The 23,175-nt window shown below is 35.4% G+C and overlaps 4 protein-coding genes across 5 annotated transcripts; 1 reads left to right on the forward strand and 3 right to left on the reverse strand.

Moving 5' to 3' along the window:
- Positions 1-642: 642 nt before the first annotated feature.
- Positions 643-10,608, reverse strand: LOC106143147 (myosin-VIIa). The gene is made up of 12 exons (XM_060947221.1): positions 10,473-10,608; positions 9,847-9,957; positions 9,357-9,503; positions 8,640-8,824; positions 7,188-8,395; positions 6,636-6,880; positions 5,527-6,363; positions 5,102-5,440; positions 4,594-4,802; positions 2,064-4,390; positions 1,280-1,773; positions 643-956 (listed from the first exon to the last, which is right to left on the reverse strand). The coding sequence occupies exons 1-12, from the start codon at positions 10,494-10,496 to the stop codon at positions 762-764; spliced, it is 6,321 nt and encodes a 2,106-aa protein (XP_060803204.1). The 5' UTR covers positions 10,497-10,608; the 3' UTR covers positions 643-761.
- A 518-nt stretch (positions 10,609-11,126) lies between these two features.
- On the reverse strand, positions 11,127-12,760 carry LOC106143148 (26S proteasome non-ATPase regulatory subunit 7). The gene is made up of 2 exons (XM_013345157.2): positions 12,468-12,760; positions 11,127-12,009 (listed from the first exon to the last, which is right to left on the reverse strand). Exons 1-2 carry the CDS (start codon positions 12,640-12,642, stop codon positions 11,201-11,203), a joined length of 984 nt encoding a protein of 327 aa, XP_013200611.1. The 5' UTR covers positions 12,643-12,760; the 3' UTR covers positions 11,127-11,200.
- Positions 12,761-12,949: 189 nt separating this feature from the next.
- Positions 12,950-14,245, forward strand: LOC106143126 (inosine triphosphate pyrophosphatase). The gene has a single exon (XM_013345129.2). It carries the CDS (start codon positions 13,116-13,118, stop codon positions 13,692-13,694), a length of 579 nt encoding a protein of 192 aa, XP_013200583.1. The 5' UTR covers positions 12,950-13,115; the 3' UTR covers positions 13,695-14,245.
- An 80-nt stretch (positions 14,246-14,325) lies between these two features.
- Positions 14,326-22,356, reverse strand: LOC106143125 (protein artichoke). 2 transcript variants are annotated; one of them, XM_013345128.2, is made up of 4 exons: positions 22,224-22,356; positions 19,204-19,408; positions 16,431-19,054; positions 14,326-16,060 (listed from the first exon to the last, which is right to left on the reverse strand). In XM_013345128.2, the coding sequence occupies exons 2-4, from the start codon at positions 19,341-19,343 to the stop codon at positions 14,538-14,540; spliced, it is 4,287 nt and encodes a 1,428-aa protein (XP_013200582.1). In that variant the 5' UTR covers positions 19,344-19,408; positions 22,224-22,356; the 3' UTR covers positions 14,326-14,537. The 2 variants fall into 2 exon arrangements, with proteins under 2 accessions (XP_013200582.1, XP_060810788.1); XM_060954805.1 differs by lacking the exon at positions 22,224-22,356 and having other exon boundaries at positions 19,204-19,876.
- Between the last annotated feature and the right edge of the window lie 819 nt (positions 22,357-23,175).

A 23,175-nucleotide genomic window follows, 5' to 3' on the forward strand; every position in this document is an offset into this window, starting at 1 on the left:
GAATATAAATTTGCCTCTCAACATATATAGTCACGTCTATATCCCTTGCGGGGTAGACAGACCAACAGTCTGGAAAAGACTGACTGGCCACGTTCAGCTATTTGGCTTAATGATATAATTGAGATTCAAATAACTATAGGTTGCTAATCCATCGCCTTAAAAAGAATCCAAAGTTTGTGAGCCTATCCCTTAGTCGCCTTTTACGACATCCATGGGAAAGAGATGGAGTGGGCCTATTCTTTTTTGTATTGGTGCCGGGAACCACACGGCACAACGTTGCCTCTCAACGTTCGTGAATAAGTCCGCTAAGTCCTTCACTTGTACTTGTTATGATAGTGAGGCAGCTGAATCATGATAATGGTTACATTATCTTAGCTGGGTCGGGTCTCCCTGCAAGATTGCAAAGGTCACACGTAAGTCGCTTCGACTTGCCCACTCGGATTGCGATCATTTGCGGACCTTTGGCTTTTATCCAAGGAGAACATACTGGTCATAGCCTGTTGTTATAGTGCAGTTTCCAAAAAAAACCCACATTCAATATATGGGTGTCGATAGGGAAAACCTGCTGAAAGTGCACCTAGCACTTTACTTTTCGCTTCGTGAATTTCAAAATGTTCAGTAATAAGATAGAAAACAAGTAGATACCACTATTTACAATATTTATTTATTTATTTAATTATATAAATTGTCACCTAAAGCATACTAATCTCTATCAGATTACTAAATATTTATTTACATTTTCATCGTTGATCAGTCAATCTCTACTTGGCTTCTGAATAGGTAGTTTGTCGTAAAACGGCGATGTATGAAGAAATGAGGTCGTCCATTTTGTATCCCAAAGATGTCTCGCACAATATTTTTGTGCCACGAATAAAGTTGCCCATTGTCATGTGGAAGAACGTGTTGCCAGATGACCAATTGGATATTTGAGAGAATGGGTGGGTAATAAGCACGTCCTGTGAATAATAAAATAGTATAAGCTATAAGTTAAAGTTCGAGTTTTTATTGTAATACATTAATTTAGAAAGTACCTGGCATAAAACAGATACATAAAAAGTGTACCTACATAGGTATATAGGTAGGTACACTTTTTATGTATCTCCGTGCATACTTATAAAAGGCAAATTAATTTCTTTAACCGAAACCATTTGACGGATTTTTACGCGAATAGCATAACTGTGCTAAGGCATTTCCGAAAACTAAGCAAAATGTAGCGGTTGTGGTAAAGAATTTGAATTAAGGACATGATAATGAATAACCCTGTAAAAATTCTACTTACTCGACTCTGGGGGTGGATGATGCTAACACCATTCTTATTTATTCCAACCACAACCATTTCAGGATAGGCGGGATCAGAAGTCTGCTTTACTTCGAAGAAAGCTGTGCCGAATGTAGGCAACTGGTATATCCTCTTTAAAAACCTCTCTTTCGCTTCATCTTGCGTCATTATACCTAACTGCGTATACGCAGCGCTAATCGAGGATTTCCATGCTGAGTTAGATTGCAACCTAACCATATCTGGTGGTATAAATTCCTCTAACATTTCTGTAATTCGTGGTAGCAGTGTTTGGTCACTTCCGAACCTAGCTTTATAGATCAGAGCTGCTAATTCAATAAGATCTTGTTTTGAAGTCTTATGGTAACCACGCAGATACTTGGGTAACTCTTGTGGGTAATAAAATATTTGATCAGCATTCTTGTCTCGCCCGGGGATAGTGTTTATCCACAATTTCTTCATGAAGAATATTTGGTAGTTCATTTGCACTTGCGCTCCTGTAATTCAACAGAAAATATATCAAGTACAGTGTAAGATACGTGAATTGGCCTATGTGGCAGTACACGTTGTGGGCGAAAATTAATAAAAATTGTCATTACACGAAATACGAGAAGTAATATGTATATAAACTGACGTTTTAAGTTTATGCATGTTCTCTAGCGAAAGTTAAGTATGTTAAAAAAACGCATTTATTAGTGGTTGAAAAAAGAAAAAATAAATTAGGAGTAGGCGAACAGCGACTTTGTATTAAACTACTTATCTATGTAATTAATATTTTAAAAATTACCTCCACGAATAGGCCGCGTTTGCTTCATCCACTCAACAAGTTCATATACGAAATCAAAGAAATAATAGTTTTCTGGAACGGAGAACACTTTATCAGCGATCTTCACGAACAAACTAAACCCATCACTATTTTTCAAATTTAATCTGCCAGTAATTTGTTCACATAAATCTTTCGCCTTCGTAGACGAGTCGACCTCGAACGCCTCATCTGTATCGTCCGGGAAATAAACTTTGTGATATATCTGCAAACTTCTATGCTGAATAGCTTCCACTTCCACCACGTAAGGGGCATACATTCTCGGACCACTCTTTTGTATCCTAAACACTCTTTTCAAACATTCCTTCGCAATAGGATGTGGTCGTGTCTTCAGAAATTCCACCAACTCCTTCAACAATACAGGCCCACAAGCGAAAATTCCTGTCGCGAGCCACATTATTTCCCAACCGCGCTCTTCGCTTAGCTGTATCCTATTATTGGTGAGCTGTTTCATGATTTGACAATAAACTTCGTCTCGTAGTAGAGGCTCAGTAATGGCTGCTCGGAATATTTCATCGGTGTACTCTGTCACTGTCCTCGCTTTAGGAGCAGGCATATCTCCCATGTATTTAAGAAGACCCATGTAAGCCATAACTGCTAGTTTCGACATGTTTTCGTTTTCTAGTAGTTTCTTCAGCAATGGCTTCCGAAGTGGCTCTCGACTGTGGACCCACAAGTCAACAGCTACATTCTTTTTCGCAGTAGTTAAAGTAGACACACCAGATGCGCTACTATTACCTTCCGTATTCTCCCTGAAGTGTTCCTTAGCGAATTTTTCAAGCGTGTACATTCGTTTCCGTTGTATTGTATTATACTTTGATTTTGTTTTCTTATCATTAGTAATATTACCTTTTTTGAACACTTCTAAAGTTCCACCGGTGGGCTCTGTCATTGTCGGTAGAATATATACTTGTTCTGTAGGGAATAGACCTTCTTGACCATTACAAAATCCATGGCCCCATGTTGAATTCATCAAAGATTCCCCTGTACAGTCTTGCAAAAGAGTTATTAGATCACCTTTTTTGTATTGTAAGAATGATGAAGCGTCGCTGTAACCCTGAGAGTCGTTTTGTGCTATCACGTAGATCGACCGTCTCTTGAGGCCATCTATTAGATAAATAATTAATGAACTCATGTCACTTGCATCGACACTCTGGAATTCAAATTCTTCTTGTTGTATGGTTCTTATTGTAATTCGACCAACATTATCCAAATCTTTGTCTTCATTGTAAGCGACATAAGTTACTTCACAAAACGCTATCTCAAGTAGTATGTGCTCTGTTTGATCAACTATGTAAATGCCAGTCCAGTTAACGGCTATTATAACAAGATCTTTGCTAATAGCATCGCCTTTCAACTTAAGTGCTTCAAAGAATCTGGAGAAAAGCATAGGCCATTTTAATTTTGAGAATATAACGATATCTTCTTTACATCGCAGCGGGTCTATTCTTGATTGAACACTGTGTGCAGACTCAAAGGCTTTTGTAACTAAATGTTCCCATTTTGTCAATGCAGCGTCGTTAGACTGAATAAATTGATTCGGTATATAATTTACAATGACTTTACGAAGGACGTTTGGATCTATTTTAGGCCCGTACTCAATATAGTGTTGCTGAGCAGCTAACATCGCTAAATCTTGTTCGTTATTACAACGGTATTCGCCGAATTTCACTCCTTTAGCTACTTGATAGTAAATCAGATTAGTCGCTACCGAATCCTCAGCTGGATTATGCCAGGGTGTAAATATTTCTTTACGGAAGAATAATCTCCAAGGGGCGTTTTTCTCCGGTGTCCCTTGTTCTCTAGAAAACTGTTCGCATTGAGAAATTGCGTCCATAATATGTTCTCCTTCGCTTCCTAATGAAAGAACTTTATCATATAAAGTTATGTATAAAGAAAACCCGAATGTGTCTTTCAGACCGATGTTATCTGCTATTTGTTGACATATTTCTTCGGAAGTTGTGGCGGAATCCGATTGAATTGTTTTGACAGATTCGTCCATTAAAGTGACCGATAGCAGAATAGGTTTTTTGGTTTTGGTAGCTTGAAGTTCCAACCAACTAGGCGGTTGTGTTCGGGAACCATTTTTGAAGGTTCTTAAAAGTCTTCCTTCACAGTAAGGGGCGTAACCTGGTGGACCATTACGAATAAACGATCGCAGGTATTTGACGAATCGCTCAGAGGGCGGGAAGCAGCCGACGCAAAGAGATAGTAATATCCACCCACGGGCATGGGAGGCTTTAGACGGGTTGTTTGTCAGCTGCTTGCATAGCTGGCACAAAATTTCATCTCTGAAAAGGTAGTTAGGTATATTATTGAAATGTTCTAGATAGTTACCTATCCATGTACAAAACAAAATAGACAAACACCAAATATTTTTTTTACATAATTCTCACTCACAACATATTTCTTTTATTTCTAGAAATAAGATTCAATATATATAAGTTTAACACAGTTATTGATGATAATATTGTTATTACACTAGGTTTCTCACCGCAATTCCTTTCTTATGATGCCATGGCCGATTATAAAGTGTAGCTTCTCCAAGTTAGTGCTTCGCCTTGAGTTCAACCAAGCGCTGTACATCTCTATAGTCACTTCATCATTAACTAGGCTTTTCATCAGCTCTTCATTCAATTTAGTCTGGCGTTTTAGTGTTTTGTTTATCATTTTCTTATTATATTTATCTTGAGACAAGAGTTCCTGAGAATTTTTAATGAAATAAAGTTTGATATTATATTGATAGCAAAAAAAATGTTTAAAAGAAACAGAAAGCAGGACCTTTTTTTAGTTAAATGATCAGACATTATTACTCCACAATATGGTAACATGAAAATCAAATTAACATTTTCAACTTGTTACATGTTTAAAATTGAACTTTTCGTCTCAGCGAATAGGTATAATATTCTTTTTTTAACATATAAAACGTAAAGGCTTATCAAGAAAGTGGCGTTTTATATGAAACAAGTAACAGTTTGACTGATGAATTTTATTTAACTTACTTCAAATTCCTTACTCTTCTGGAAAGCACGACCGACCGTATTGGACAACTTGGTCATTACAGGTATATTATCAACTTTGTCGTCAACATATTTTGGCTCGGCCAAATCGCCCATAAACCTCAATATAGTGATCCATAATGCCACCGCAGCTTCTTTATCAATAGGCGAAGGTAACTCAAGAAGGGAATTTTTAAGATGTTTTCTGGAGTATTGATGGGTAGTATTGCCAACGAAATATGTGGCAGCGAATTTTCTGAAGTTGTACTCGTCTATTGGTTCCTCTTGAGGCTCTTGTGGTATTGGAATCACGTTCGTTATTTGTGCTTTGGGCGTAGATACCTGAAATATAAAATATTCATTGCCTATATTATAATGTACTGTTTCAGAAAGTAATTTGACATTATTCTTATTTATATTCCACTAACCACACCAAAACCAGTTCCTCGAACTGTGCCACCGGGAGTAGAAGAATCTTTAAGGAACCCGAATACATCATCCACATATCTATCATCAATTACTGTGTTGTTTTGTATGTTATTTTCTACTGGAGTTTCTTTAATTATCCAAATAGACCTCATGAGTTCGGTAAAGTTCTTCTCATATTCATCTTCTGCAACTTTCTCTTTAGTACCAGATTTAATCGATACGTCTTTCTCTTTCTTTAATTGCGCTAACCTCGTTCTGAGAATACCGCCCTTTTCTTTGACCAATTTTCTAATAATAAAACCTCTGCAATGTGCCTGAAATTTGGTGAAGAACTTTCTTAAATTCACGAAAGTCTTTCTTAGTTCTCTAGACTTAATGGCTGCTTGTATTCGTAAGTAGCCTCTTCGCATTATCAAAAATCTCTTTCTGTATCCTCGAGCTCGGAAATGTTTCTGTATGGTCAAGGCGGCGGCGCGCTGCCTCAGGAATTGTCGCCTTAGAATGAACCTTCTTGCATTCGCTTGTACTCTTATTACAGCGTTCAGTAAAACCTTATGCCTTAGATCTTCCAGGATGGCATCATGTGTATCTTTAAGGAACACTTTTGTATGTCCCAGTCGAAATTCATCATCATTCAACACTTCAGTGCATATTTTTTTAGCAGCTACTTTACAGTCCACTTTTTCAGCGGGCGGTATGTCGGGGACTATGAGTCTGTATCGGTAGACAAATTCGTAGTAAGAGTAGCGTATGGGGAAACCAGCTTGCCTTATTTTTGCCGTTTCCATCAAGCCAGCATATCTCAATTGTCGCACACACAACGTTTTGTCGAAAATCTGTAAAGGAACATTTATTATAGCTATAAAAATTCGCTTTACTAACTCTTAAAAAATTTAAAACACTAAAGTGCTAAATATATTTAGTACTTAATATACCTATTCTTAGGTATGAAAAGACAAAAAGGGTTGGTAAAAGTAAAAAAAAATAAGGATGAGAATGTTGTTCGAGAATGGGTTGCGGTACTTGAAATGAATATGAAGCCACGGGACTACAATTAAAACGGGAAAAAAATTCAAATAATCTAAAAGTAAACAAATTAAGTACACACCCTAGGCTGTTTTACTTCATTTGGTTTGATACATCGCACGAAGAAAGGATGGCAGGCGTACAAGGTTTTCATTAAAGATTCTAAGGACGTTTTGAACTGGTGGCTTAAAGACACTGTCTTCCGACCACTCTGGAAACTAGGCTTCGTTTCCAGCGCGAATACGTTTTTCAAGAAAGAGTTACTCGAATCCAGTATCATCTCTTTGATGTCTGTCGTCAACATATCTCTGTTTTTATCCAGGAATCCTGTAAGAGAATAGATTATTAGGTATGTTTCTTTTTCATGTACTTACCTACTTATTTTTTTTTAATGATAGTTGTCTTTAATGAATCATCAATTTATCATTATCATTGAATAGACCTTATCTTACTGTATAGGTACATACATAAAATCACGCCTCTTTCCCGGAGGGGTAGGCAGAGACTACCTCTTTCCACTTGCCACGATCTCTGCACACTTCCTTCGCTTCATCTACATTCATAACTCTCTTCATGCAAGCTCGGTGGTTTCGGGTACTCTTGACCTGAACCTTTATATCTTACTGTATCTCACCTTTTATTTTGTACTGCACGTTGCCGGCAAAATGTTTCACTCCAAAAGAATGTTCATGCGTTGATTTCGGAGCTACGTAGCACGACTTAGTGCTGTGATTGCTATTCAGTTTGGATAGAAGAGTGACGTCAGTGCCTTTCGGGAATCGCGACTCTTCGTCGATCAGCGACAACAGATTCATAGGCTTCAGGCCTATCATATCCAACATTTCCTGGTTATCGACGTAATTTATGTTTGACCAAATTATTCCTTCCTTCTCATACTGTTCCTGCTCCAATTTGAATATGTGCTTGACGAAAAACTGTTGCAGATTCTCGTTTGCGTAATTGATGCAAAGCTGTTCAAAACTATTAGACTCGAAATTTTCGAAACCAAATATATCTAGAATCCCTACAGAACCGCTGGACAATTGCTGGTCTCTATGTAATGTTCGGTTTATACCTTCGACAATGTACTCAAATATGTGTCCATATATCGCTTTAACCAATGCATCTCGACCTTCCGTGGCAGCCGATACTGTTATGGTGGACACTACTTTTTCACCGTGTGCCACAAAGGTCTTTCTTGTCAAAGCATCACAAAGCACAGATTTATTCACTCCTAAAAGTGACGCAATCCTACTTGCATTAATCATGTCAGATACTTCTGACGACTCTATGTTGTTCACATGGAAACCTTTAAATTTCAAGTTTCCCAAATGTAAAATTGCAGCTAATAGACCGAATACAGACCAAACCTCTGCGTCTGAAAAGTTCAGAACTTTGAAGGCAGATCTTATATCAGCAAATTCCAGGGCATCATTACGACCTTCGCAGGAGAGCATGTTGCCAGAGTTTAAATAGTAATAGTCAGCTGCACGACCGAGCTCTAGCTTCCTTTTCTCATCAGCTGTTAAACCCTCAACAAGCGAGTAAAATATATGATAATTCCTTTCACCGTTATTCTGAAATACGATACGTGATTTTTCTAAAAGATATTGATCTATATTGCCCCCTTCAATAACACCTTTTCTGCTAAAATATATGTTAATGTATTTTCCGAATCTCGAGGAGTTGTCGTTTTTTACTGTTTTAGCGTTACCAAACGCCTCTAGAACCGGATTTGTTTCCTGTATTTGCTGCTCAATCCAGGAATGCTTCCCGCTGGCCGCGGCTAAATATTGTAACAGCAATTTTGTGCTTTCCGTTTTTCCTGCACCACTTTCGCCACTAAAAGAAAACAAACAAACAAGTTTCAATCAAAAATAAAAATAAATAGTTGGGCGATACTTAGTTGGAAATATTTTTTGGATGAAGCTTAGAACAATGATAAAAATTACCCACTGTTCGTATTTTCAGAGATGCCTGGTGTCTGGGATGGGCAGGCAAAGGTAAAAAATAATCGTTTATGAGAAATTACATCAGAAACTTAACCCCAGTAAATGATAAAGATAGTTGACTAATTTTTATTAACCTTATAACAATACACTGGTTTGTAGAGGTCTGGTTGAGTTCCCTGTAAGAATTTTCTCCGATGGCGAAAATATGTGGCGGCACGTCCCCTATGTTCGTCGCCTGGTAGAAATGTATCTGGTCCATGGTGTATATAGGCAGGATCTCGTATGGATTGATAGCGATCAGCATAGACCCCGTGTATGTCTACAAAATCAAAATTAACATTTGTAAGTAAAAAGCTTTATTGAAAGACGGCAGCTTCGCTCGGGCCGGTGATAAATCTCGTTTTTTAAACTTTAACGAACGTCTATAATATGTCCTGGCTCTGGCTGTCTAAAACGAATAATCCCAGAAAGGGAATTTTAAGTAATTCTGTCTTATTACATCTACTAGACCTTTTAAAGAAAGTAGGTACCTATATAACCTATAATGGAAGTCTACATTCCAAATTTTTAATCTCTTTTTCCAGCGGTTTGGACTATGCGTTGATATGTCACCCAGTCATCATTCACTTTTATATTATAATGGCCCATTTACACGCGGTTATGTTCACACAAGCCAATACACGAGCCGATCGCGTGGTGGGGAACACATTAGCTCCATTAATTCGAAATCGTTCTATTACAATGGACCCGCTTTATCAATCCCTCGAAAATTTGATTGCAATACTCGAAAAATCTCGTGTAAATGGCCCTTTTAAGTAGGTATAAGATAAGTAAGTATGGATAAAACTCACGTAAATCAACTGTTGCTTGTATCTTATATGGAGGTTTCTGAGGATGGTATATTCCTGGAGCTCGCCAAGAGTTATCATGTCCTCGACGCCGCTCACGGACGTCGCGTGGAGTGGTTTCAGTACATCATTGATGGTTGCTGAGAACACCTAAAATGAAAAGCAAGGATCTTCTGAACAAAATGAAATGGAAAACATGAAATGTAGGTATTTGTTTGAAATTGTGCAAGGTATAAGTTATATTAATAAAGGCAATTAAAGGAATAAGCACATTCATCGAGTCCTAGCTTCCATTCCCATCTGGCAGCGAAGAGAACACACAGTATCAGCTGCTTCTCAATCTATTAGCTATATGGGCAACCTGACGATAACTGAAATTCTATCATTAGGCAAGTCATCCTGCTGGCTTTCAAGACTTTATTTACGGCTTTACCTACCCAATATGAGACAAATGATCTTAATTGGCTTAAATAAATGTAGATTTAGCAAGTACCTTGCCGTCGTCATCTTGCACCTGGAGGGTGTTCCCGCTGCTCTTCAGCACTTTGACCGCTATGGGAATGTCGAACTCGGAGCTGCCTTGTGGCTTGAGCCACACCAGGCTCTGAAATCATATCCACGTCTATTTCAAATCTAAAATCATGTTTTATCGATAGGAAACTACATATTCTCGATATATTAAATAATAATATAGTGTACCATACTGCTAAACGAGGCTTTTTAGTTTTTTTAAGACTGTTGGATATGTTTACCCCGCCAGGGATATTGTATATTTTTGCAGTATGAAAAAACTTTTACAATCAATTATAGATAATAAGTGCATGGGAGAAAAGTTTTTCATCACTTTTGTAGTGTATAGGGAACAGGGAATTCTGACTATGGAGATTTATGGGGAAATATGTTCCTATCTAGGACTGTAATTAGATAAGTACCTACTTTACATGTGGTATGAGAATGACCAATAGAAGTAAGGTATATAATACAAATATTTATCTCGAGATTGATAATACAGTAATTGATATGATAGGTATAAAAAATACAGCCAAATTCTTCACATTGAATAGAAGGTCTATTCTTTAATTGAAAATTAAATAAATACTTATATTAAAAAAAACTTACTGCTAATTGAACCTGGGCTGCCATTTTCAATGAGATTCGCCTCACGACACAAACATTTCACACTACATTAGAATACAAGGAGTCCGTGGCGAATGTCGAATTATCTGATTATATTGCTTTGTCGCAATCTAACAGATAACCAAGCTCTTATCAGATAGCTTGGAATGCCAGTTGTCTATATGTAAATGGGTTGTTCGCCACTTGTATCATTTTGTATTTGATTTATAAAATTGATATTGGAAAGATAATGTTTTAAAATATCGATTTCGATACTGATTTTTCGAATTAAAATCCCATGACCGAGCTAAAATTGTACAAAGCGTTCTTTTTATTGGGGACAAGAAACATTACTTTTTCTAATAGTTTTTCTGCATCTATCATAATTGAGGCTTATTTTAATTTTATTGTGTTGTTATAATTTATAATTATTATGGTACTACCTACTTTACAATAGCTTATGTTAATCAAGCCCTACTGACTATTTGCACATTTACAAATGTTATAAAAACAATCATGTTATAATTTCTGTTAACTATGGTAGCTTTTTGTGCATGGATATGAAGAGAGAAGTTATATGTTTCTTAAAACATGTTTGAAAAAACTAGCAAAGCACATAAAAGAAAACTGCCTTAACAAACACTAAATGACAAAAACTTTTGAATTAGTAAATACAATTTATTTAAAAATAATGAAGCATTACAAACAACTTAAACTAACGACGATTTAAATTATTTCTTTTTCTCTTCCCTCTCTTTCTTATCTCCCTTTACTTTCTCTTCTGTCTTCTTATCGTCTTTGTCATCCTTCTTATCTTTCTTCTCTTTAGAATCATCTTTCTTTCCTTCTTCTGCATCTCTATTTGTGATTTTGTTGTTGATAAGATTGTGAAGTGCTATTATAGATCTAACAAGAGCTGCAAGGTATACAACAAGGGATTGATCATTTGTTTTAATGTAAAGGTTGTCAATGAAGTTGTCATTGGCAATATCAGGCAAAAGGTTGAATATATCCTGGAGCTGATAAATGATTTGGTGATTCATAGGCAGGGAGCCTTGGCCAACTTGTAATAGATAATCCCTGATCTCACTCAGTTGAGAGTGGAGCCCTCGGAGCCCGAGCAATTGATTGTTGATCCTTTGGGAGAGACTGCCTACTGTTGTATCCTTGATGTCTCTCAAAAGATGTTCTACTCCAACCTCTTCTGCTTCTTCAGCTCCAATTTCACTGGGCACATGCTCAAAGGTTCTGCTAGTTGGGCTGCCATCATCATGAACTTCTTCAACAGCCTGGTAGGCCTCAGTGGGCAGCCCGAGATCCTTCGGTTTAGCATCAATGATTACTAAGACTGAGTTTGGGCAGTACCGTCTAATTAGTTCATTTATAGCCACATCATTCTGGTGTAGCTTTGGCCCTGTGTGGTACCAGCCCACCACTTTCTCACGGGCATTGACCTTTTTAAACATGCCATACATGTTTTCAAGGTAATCATGGTCCAAGAACCATACAGATTTATCTTTATCATCTTCATCAAATGGAACTGAAAATAATAAAAATCATTTTATTAATAATAGCTTATACAGTAAATAAACTGAGTATATACAATATACCATACAGCTACCAGGTCTGTGTTCTTAAATAAAATTAAACCTTATCTAGATTGATCATATTAAGGATCTAAAGAAGAAAATAAATGATTAAGATTGCTTAGACTTAAAATGATAAATTGCATTGCTATTAAATTTTTTTTTTAATTTCATTCATATATAAAAAGATACTTTTATAAAATAGAATAAGATAATCAATTATTGAACCGATCACCCGGCTCGACCTGAAAGGGCCCCAACTAAGACAAAAAATCCAGGACAATGGTGAATCACATATACACACGTATTTTAGAAGAGATGATGCTTCAAATAGTAAGTCAAGCAATATACGGGGAATATCTTTGTTTAGATGGTAACGAAAGTATTCCTGTATTGGTAAATAAATAAATACCTGCGAAACTGTTCGACACATCGAGTACTCCTTTGGCTCTCCAACAACCCAAGAGTACGCCAACAACGCGTTTTTGGTTACCAATCTTTCCCATTCGATTGAAATGGTCCACAACACTTAGGAGTACCAAAGGATGAACCACAACTTTTGTGGTGACGACTTCTTGACTAGGCATCTTTAAAGGATTTTATTATTATTTAATATCTTTAGCAATCAAATCAAATTTTTTTACGAAGAAATATTTAGCTAAATCACGACAACAACGAAACGTCAAATGAAAACTAAAATTTGACAGTCACTTTCTGTCTGTCATGTCTATGATATTCGTTCAAAAACATCCAGCCAGCCAAAGGGGCAAAGCACTGGAATTCTCTATTCGCCCCGATGTAAGGGAAGTGTGTGTATACTTTTCGACCATAACCACTGACGTGAATACAACTTTATGAAATGTCAATCAATGACTTACAAAACTGTAATTTTGTCATTGTCAGAACAGCAAAATAACAGGTTTTGTGTTTTCTTTTATGTTATGTACAAAGTTTTGGTTAGGTTAGAATTTACTTTTATTTGACTAAAATCGATACATAACTGTTTTAAAAATTTTATGTATGAGTCGTAAATATTAAAAAAGAATTTTCTTTCTACAAGATGTCAGCAAGAAAGCTGACCTTTGTTACTGGAAACGCAAAAAAATTAGAAGAAGTAAGGGCTATTTTAGGAAATAGTTTTCCCTTAGAAGTTATCAGTCATAAGCTAGATCTGCCAGAGCTGCAGGGTGAGATTAATGAGGTCTCTATCAGGAAATGTCAAGAGGCCGCGCGGCGGCTCAAAAGTCCCGTATTGGTAGAAGATACATGTCTTTGTTTTAATGCATTAAAAGGTCTGCCTGGACCTTATATAAAGTGGTTTTTAGAGAAACTGGAACCTGAAGGTTTACCAAGATTACTAGCTGGATGGGAGGATAAATCTGCTGAGGCTGTGTGCACTTTTGCATATTGTGATGGAGAAAGTCATTGTGAAGACCTAGATGTTCTGTTATTTCAAGGCATAACTGCAGGAAAAATTGTCACTCCTAGAGGTCCAAGGTCTTTTGGATGGGATTGTGTTTTTGAACCAGAGGGCTATGACAAAACTTATGCAGAATTACCAAAAGAAGAGAAGAATAAAATATCCCATAGATACAAAGCCTTAGATAAGCTCAGAACATATTTTATTGAAAAATCTTAGATTTGTTTGTTATTGTTTATTTGTTCTATTGTGCTTTAAAAACTCAATAAAATCCTACCACTTTTCAACATGTTCTATACTTTATATCAATAAAATAAATACTTTTTTTTAATTTAGAGTAATAATAATCTATTTGTGTGTCTAAAAGGAAAACTAATTTATTAAAAAAAAGTTGAAAATAATATAAATTTGTAGCATTTATTGCACAGGATCAAATGGGATCAAACCTAGTCATTATATTAAGTATTCATATATCTGTATTTTGTCACATACATATTTACTAGTTCTGTGGTAACTGCTATCTTTATTTATTTTCTGAACATCAATATATGTATAACATGCTATGTGTTTTTGTGTTGCTGCATAGTTCCATGAAACTAGGTTGTTAAATTCTTAATTGTTATAACAATTAAATAGATGTAAATAAACAGGAATAAGTTTCTGTGTTCTAAAACATTTTATTCCCCATTTTTAAAGGAGAGTTAAGGCTCAATTCACACACCTTGGCTCCAATGAAATTTGTAAATGTGCATTGTCCATACCCATGGAACTTACATGTTTTCTGATATAAATTTTAATCATTTATAATGTTATTGTTTTCTCCTTATTTATGTACACTATTTTTGAGCTCTAGTTTAATATCTAATGTGAGAGATATGTATCTAAAGGGACAGGACCATAGATTTTCTCACATTTGCTATCTGTGTCAATTAATGCAAAGGGTGAAAAAAAATGAGGGATTTTGGTATTCACTATTTCTAATTTGTTTTAGAAACTAATTTGGTGTTCTTAAAATAAAACAATGAATATAATATAATACACAGAATAGTGTTAACTTTAAAGTTATACAATCAAAATTAAATTCATTATTGAACATGTAATCAGTAGTGTTAATGGAATTAGTTCTCGAAAACTATCACTTTTAGAAGTGTGGACACCAGGCGCTATGTATGGTTCCAAATTTGAATTGTTATAATTTTTATAATACCAGTCTTTATCATTAATTTGCCTAGGTTTATTATTGCCAATATTTGTACTCTCCGAAAATCTCGTCTTTCCTTCCCTATTTATTACTGGAGCATAATTATCCTGTTCAAAATGAGCCACATGGGGCATGTTCACTTTGGTTATTGTACCTGCTCTTTTGTGGTTTGTGTTGGTTGTATAATTTCTCTTTGCAATTTCCTCATTACTAGGAACTAGAATAGCTGACAATGCTGTTGGCTGATCATTTTCAATGTGTTTTTTTATAACTGGTTTAGATGTTACTGGTGTGGAAGAGTAAGACTGACTACTTGTTTCCATCCATGCCTGAAGGGACATATCATTTGTTGTATCTGTAGTTATCAATATGCCTTCTTTTTCTGTAACTTGTGTTATTGTCAGGTTTGATTCCATTAAATTATATTTGCTGAGATTGGTGGGATCAATTTTTTGTTCTTCAACATTTTTAGTCCTATTATATGCTACATGCGTACTATTGTCATCATCGACATAAGCTTGGAGTTCATGAATTTCACTTTTCATTTTCTGATGAGTGGTGCTGTTGTGTGATTTTGTAGTCGGCGGTTTTGACGACACTGCAGCGATTGTTTGTTCCATACTGCCTTTTTTACTATAGTTTGGTCCGCTGTGAGCGACTGTTGTCTGAGAAATATTTACTGCAGGGTTTGGTATAGGCTTAAAACCTCCAGCTGTTGTAGGTAATATAGGAGAGAATCCACCAGTTTCAAATTTAGGTGGTTCCTGACTTTGATATTTATTATTGTGTTGAGCAGTTTTGTCGGTCCAGTCCACTTTGCGCCCGCTGTTTAACAGTTTACCCATGTCCAATGCAGGAAGTGGCATACCGAAGAATGTAAATCCACTATTCGGTTTTGTGTTTGTCGTTTTTATTTGTTGACTGGAGTTCTTCATTCCAGCATAAATCGTCGGTATACCTTGACTTTCTTGAGATTTGTTATTGTTATGTATGGCATTAATATCGTTATTGAGACCATCAATCAGAGTTTCATTGTACGGATAATCGACATACTCGTCGTAGAAATAGTCTGATTCCTCTGGAGAGGGTCTGTTGTTAATTTTGTTTATGTGATAGTTGTTTTTTATTTGTGTCGTGTAGTCTCTTATTTTGTCTAAGGATGAGAACACTTGTGATGTAGCTAAGTTAGGGAGTAGTGCTTCGTTTTCGTGAGTAACGCATGACCGGAGATCTTCATCTTGTACTGCTATATTAATGCAATCGTTTCTTGAAAACGGCATTGATTTCACATATGTTCCATCAACACATTTTGGTCCAACTGTGGAAGATTCGGACAACCAAGCTTTCAACCAAATAATCGCACAGTTGCAAATAAGCGGATTACCTGAAAATAAAATTAGGTCACAAAGATTACACTATACTGTAGAACATACATAAATATAGTCAAGTCACATCTATATACCTTCGGGGTAAACAGACCAAACAGTCTTAAGAAGACTGAAAGGCCACAATAAGCTATATGGCTAAATTATTCATTTGAGATTCTAATATTAGCAGGTTGCTAGCCCATTGACTACAAGAAGAATCCCAAGCTTATTAGCCTTTCCCTTAGTCACTTTTTACGACATCCATAAGAAATACATGGTGTTGTAATTTTTTTAAAGTGCCCGGAATCACGCGGCGCTTACTTTAGAATACTGTAGAATTTACTGAAAGATTTTTATAACATAGGTAGGTAGGTAGTATTTGCTTACCATCAATATCTAGAATAGCAATGTTATTTCTCAACTTTATAAATGTTGGTTCTGTAACTGTACTCAGTTTATTATGCCGCAGAGAAAGAACTTTAAGTCGTGGCATAAAATCGAATGGTTGGCCACTAATGTAGCATATCTGATTGTTATCTAGATTGAGCTCAACCAGCCATTCCATGTATTGAAAAGACGCTCTTGTTATCTTTGTTAGTTTATTAAAACTTAAATCCAAAACTTCAAGTGAAGTCAGTAGCCTTAAACCTGAGTTATCAATGTTTGTCAGTTGATTATTGCTCATATTCAAGTACTGTACTAGCGGTATGTTTTCGAAGGCCCTTGGTGATATGAACTGTAGCCTGTTCCCTTGTAGTTCTATTATTCTTAGTTTTGGTAAATTAGAAAAAACGTTATCCGGTAAGTCTATAATATGATTTCTGCTTAAATACACAGATACTAAATTAGGCAAATTTGCAATTGCTTTAGGATGAATTATCTCAATTTGGTTCTGATCCAAATCAATTGTGTGAAGATCTCTTAAATCTTGAAAACTGCCAGCGCGCAGTTCTACAATTTTATTATTTGGAAATTTTATTTCTGCTAATGTATGAATGTTATGTATAGTATTGCCATCAAAATGTTTAATGTGATTAAAACTTGCATCCAATATTTTTAATTTAGGTAGTATATTTAATGTAAAGGGCAAGTCATTTAAATTATTTGACGATATATTCAATACCTCCACTTCTAAAGCTCTATTGACCAAGTTAGGGCTTATACTTTTCAATCTATTTTTGCTAAAATCTAAAGCTGATAATGCTGCATTCTCCTGTATAGCCACAAAATCAAAATTTTCAATTGTGTTTCCATGTAAATTCACTTGTTTTAAATGAACCATTTTACTAAAACTTTTAGGATGCACTGATAAAATTTGATTATCGCTCAGATCAAGTACTTCTAATCGTTCTAAATCGCTGAATGTTGTGGTGTCAATCTGCCTCAACCCATTACGTTTCATGAACAGTCGTCGCAAATGGTGCAAACTTTTTAGGCATCCATGGGGAATTTTCTGAATTCCATTATTTGATATGTCCAAAGTTCGCAACGCTGGTAAGTCCAAATCTGGTGATGGCGAGACGGGTAAACTCGTGATTTGGTTTTTCTGTAAATACAATTGCTCCAAACCTCTGGGTAAACCAGGAACAAATTCTATTATTCTGTTTGAGCTTGCGTCCATTTCGTACAAGTTTGGTAAATTTCTGAAAGTAGCAGGATGAATGGAAACTAAGGCGTTTCCGGAAATATTTACATACTCCAATAAAGGCGACTCCATGAATGTAATAGGATCAATTATTGATAGCTGATTATTGCTGAAGTTAATGCGTCTTAATGCTGGCAGATTGTACAACATTTTTGGTTGTAGGCGTTGGAAGTAGTTGTTAGAAAGATCCAAGCCTTTTAAGGCTGGCAAATTCCAGAAAGGTCCTTCATTCATATCGGTCAAAGAGTTGTTACTTAGATGCAATTCTCTAAGAGCTGGCATTGCTACAAATGCATCTGCCTGAATATACTTAATACTATTTTTATTCAAATGTAATCGCTCTAAACTCGGATGGCCTCTCAGTGCACCCCTCGGAATTTCTTGAAGTAAATTATCACTCATATCTAAAAACTTCAATCTCGGTAAGGCATCGAGCAAAGCACGAAATTCTGATATGTGCATTATTTGATTTCCGATAAGATTTAATTCTTCAACTCCACTTCCTGATTGTTGCAAAAATGATTCTGGATGTATTTGACTTATCCTGTTATAATTAAGGTCTACTACCCTCAGTTTAGGGACCCTATGAAATGCTCCATGATGAATAATATTTATGTTGTTGTTAGATAACAACAGATTTTCTAACATAGGTTGATCTACAAATGCCCCTTCGTTTAATTTATCAATCAAATTATAGTTCAAATTTAAATTTGACAAAAACGAAAGATCTCTTGTTGCCCTGCCGACCATAGTTGCGTCAGAAATTTGATTATTACTTAAAGACAGTTCAGTGAGCACCGGAAGTAAAGAAAGTGCTCGCATATGTATCACTCTGATGCCACAATGCGTTATTTCTAATTTTCGTAATTTTGGTAAATTGTAGAATGAATTTTCCATAAGTGTATGAAGATTGGGACTTCCTTGTATAAATAGCCTCTCTAAACTCGGTAGATTATCAAATGTATGTTCATTAATAATGCTCAAACTTCCTGAATTAAGACTAATATATCGCAATTTCGGCATATTTACCAAAGCAGGGATTCTTTTTAAGTTATGTGATTGAATTGTTATAGCTTGGAGATTATGTAATTTCATCAAACTTTCTGCCGGAAAATTTCTTAAGTCATTCTCAACAATAAATATCTCCACCAGATTCATTTCTTGTGTTTCCAACCAAGCCGCAGATAACCTTTCTACGCCATTATGGCGCAACATCAACCTTAGTATTTTCACATTTTGAAATATCTTCCCCGGCAGCGATGGGAGATAGTTATTTTCTATTATAAGCTCGTCGATAGGTTTTCTGATAAAATCTCCTATTTTCTGAATGCCTTTTAATACTTGAGGTAAATCGCTGTGCGTACACCTGAAACAGATATAGAAAAAGTCAAAACTCAATTCCTTGTGGATTCTGCTTTGAACTTTCAATTCAAATCAAAACTGAGTATTAGGACTAAACTTGTATGCTAAGTCATGGTAGAAAAAAAATACTATAGAAAAAGGTACCTTACTTACCATATTTGAATATCTTCGTTACGATTTGTACATATGCAAGGCAGTATAAGCTCAGGTGAAGGACAAAACGTTTGTCCGTATGCACCACCTAACGTCACGAGTAAGATCCATAGAATTTTATTTCCAACTTGGGAATCCATTCCTCTGTTTCTTCTGAGCTCATTGTAGCATGCTAAAGAGAAATAATTTATTAGTCCCGTTTCACCTGTGGACATAAATACATATATTTCATTAATAGTTATATCAATACCAAATTTATCTATTTTATTGCTCCTCATAAAAGACGTGTAGTCCATTTTTATTCTGTATGTGTATCTAAAAAGAATTGTAAAAGATTGATAGTCGCTTTTAAAATAAATATTTTTTTTTAGATCGCTATTGTGTTAATAAGAGAAAGGTCTCAATAAGAGAATTAAGCAGTTCTCTTTGTTTTTGTTGAACTGCACGTTACTAGTTTATTCCTTATTTAGTCCGAAGTAAACGTCGCATTAAATTGCATTTTCCGTTTATGATTTGCAATGGCAGTTACGTGAGTTGAAACATTCGAAGGAAGTTGACGAAAAGATAATAGTCGAGGGAAACAGTTGTCGACACTCAATTCTAACCATAATCCGCCACCCAAGGACCACTATTGAAAACAATGAACATAAAACAATGCTCTAGGCATGGTCCGGTGGTTAAGGTGCACTTTCACTCGCTATTGTTCTTATTGGCGATCTATTCTCCTTGCAATATTCTCCTTGCATCATTGTTAAAGAATTGCGCAATTTTGCCTGATTTGTAGTTTTAGGGCATTGTCGAATTAGGTCACCTGCTGACCTTTTGAGTTTTGTGGGTAATGCCTAAAATTACACCCATTAGCATCATCAACCGATAAGTGCAGGATTATAAATAATTATATAGGTACCTAGGTTATTCGTTCATGACATTTCGAATTATACGAAATGTCTGTTACTTCCGCTTCCCTAAAATCTTTCATTTTATTAGCATCATTTCGATTTCTAGTCTAGTTTTCGTAAGAACAAAATTTTTGTACCTAGGCTACGAATAATAATACTCCTAGGTATACCTATCACTATGTCTGAATCTTAATTCCATCATTAGGCAAAAAGTAGTCTTTGAGTCTTATCACTGTTGGTCCTGTCTACTCCGTAAGGAATAAAGACACGATTCACATGTAGTTTGTTTAGTTTTTATTATTGTGTAGGTTCAAGAACAGATGGAAACTAGAGATATCAGCATTAAACTGATTATCAAAACAGACATATCAAAATTTTCATCTAAGGGGCTTTATACTTAGTTAAATGCAATACAATGATATATCAACATTAAGAACAAACAGGCAACGGGACATAAAATTATAGTACAGTTATCGCGTTTATCTAACTGTCTCGAATTGTCATCCCGTGAAGATACTTAGAGCGATTGTCGACCAACATATTATAAACTATCATGCATCATACCGTAATAATAGATTTCTGTTGCACCTGCATTCAGTAATGGTTGGATGCGTATTTGATTTATGTGTCTTTGATGGAAACATTTTGTTTTATTCGTTAAAAATATTTAATTATGAACAAAGGTAAGTATCCTAAATTGGTGTTGCATTTAAAATTAAGTATAATATGTACTAGGCAAAAAGCTTAATTTCGTGGGAGCTGAAGCTGAACTGTGCTAAACCTTCTTTAAAGTTATTTTGTCACAATGTTCTTACATACAGAAACTATGTAAGCGCGGCATTGCTGAATATGTTTTTCCTTAAATAGTTATATGTAAGTACCTAGGTAATAATTTTAAGATCCAGCTTTAGATAATCCATACCACCTTAGTATGAAATGTACAATAAATGATTCCTCTATGAACCCCGTTTTACGAGACTACTTAATAGGTAATATTGGTGTAAAGTAGAAGCTTTTGAATTGCTTGATTAAGATTATTTAATCTATGCTATCTCTAAATCTTCGATGAGTTGAATAGACAGTCAATTAGCAAACTGATTAAATTCTAAGGCAATCAGAAGTTGAATTTCTAGATCGTTACCTCCTACCTATTTAAGTGAGCAAATAACACAATACTAGTACCTAAGTAATTTGAATGCACAATTTGATTTGTGACATTGCTCATAGCATCTCGTAACCTAGTGCCCTGAAATTATTCAATGGGATCACAAATTGTTGTTCATCCGAGTATGTAGGAGAAGTCGTTTGTCGTCGTCTCTGCCGTTTGAAAGCTAGGGCAATGCGCTAGCGCATGTTATGATACTTATCTTGTGCATATCGTTAATCATAATGTAGTTACATATGTAATCAATAAGTCATTTTATATGTTTTTGTGTACGTTTTCCGCAGTATGTGTTAGAGATTCTTGAAAAGTACTTATTAGTTTTAGAGTTAGTATCAATTAGAAACATCTTGCTTTAGCATACCCTACGATTTGCAACAATTATCTAAGAATAAACCTGACATTGAAAATAAACGTATAGCTAAGGTCCTTAATAATTACAGTTGATCCCAACGTAAAAAAATGTAGGTAGGTAAATTGTAATAAACAAGTACAATAATGAAATGATCAACTTTAAATACAGTAACTAGGTACCTAGAATCCTTAGACAACAATTCAAAAAGTATATTAAGCTTTCGTCCCGTGGAAATTCAAAGATTTAATATATTATCCGCCTTATTTTTTCTACGTATGGCCCATACCTATTTGTGATAATATATCTACCATTATAACTAGTGCATTAAAATCCCAAAGCTGACATTTTTACAGTATCAAAAAACTTCATTAATGAATCCCAAGCGCAATTAGCTATTAACGGCTAAAAGATAATATAAATTAAGTTTTACGTAACTTACGTTTCCAATGGTGTTTCCACTTATAAGAATTCAAATGAGATATACTTAATTACACTTTTCGTTCCTACTACAGATTAATTAGTGTTCAATTTCCTTCTTATGCATGTTAATATGAATTATAAATATGCACACGCAATGAAAACAAAATATAGTCGAGGATCCAACCTTGTAAGATATCCTTCTGAGACTTAATCAAAGAATCAATCCAGATAGAACTGCAACTGTTTTGAAGTGTCCAGATCCAACGGTTATCAATATCGAACGTATATTTGTTGTCACTGTAAAGCAATCCTGTACAAGCGTGGCTTATGGCAGCCAAAGACAGACTGGGATGCGAAGTCGATTTCGCATGTAAACACCAGACTTTCGGTTCACAGCTCGATGCGCACCAAGTAACATTATCTTTCACCATTGTGGCGCGTGCCGGCTAACGTAACAGCGCTCAGGAATGTAGAAGTATCCGTAGGCATAAAACTGACAAGTATAGAAATAGCAAAGCAAATTCATATTCTTCTCTATTAAAGTCTTATTCACATATATTTTTATTTTCAAGTTAATATGCGAAGGGCCGAAAAGCGTTCCCTGTGGCACACCATTAACTAAAGATAAAATAAAACTCAATCAAGTGTAAAATATATTTTGTTAGGTGTTATTGAAATTATTGGTTGCGTAATTGGCAAATAAACAACTCGAATTGTTACTAACTAAAACTAAAAATCCACAAAGTCGCAAACGGTAGAGTTAAATAATCTTTGGCACATGTTGCAAAATAAAGAATGCCTAAGCACCTTATCGTGATTAATCTAAGATGTGGTAACGAGGAAGGGTGGCTTGGACAATACAATTGACAAAGGTATGTCGCCGAAGTCGTTTTAATTTTAATTGCTCAACTTTCTTGCAGACAAAATCTTACAGCTTACTTAATAGTTCAAACTAAGTATGCAGTTAGGGTTAAAAGATAAAAATTAATTGCATGATATTACTTGACAAAGTTTTGTCAAGACCGGTACATTACTTATGTAGAATATGTCATGCTTGTCAGACTGTGGATATCTGACTAAGTACTTTTGCTTCATTCATAACTTAATAAAAAATAATACAGGTAAATATTGGAAAA

The sequence above is a fragment of the Amyelois transitella genome, chromosome 2 (genome assembly GCF_032362555.1).
Source record: "Amyelois transitella isolate CPQ chromosome 2, ilAmyTran1.1, whole genome shotgun sequence".
NCBI lineage: Eukaryota > Metazoa > Arthropoda > Insecta > Lepidoptera > Pyralidae > Amyelois > Amyelois transitella.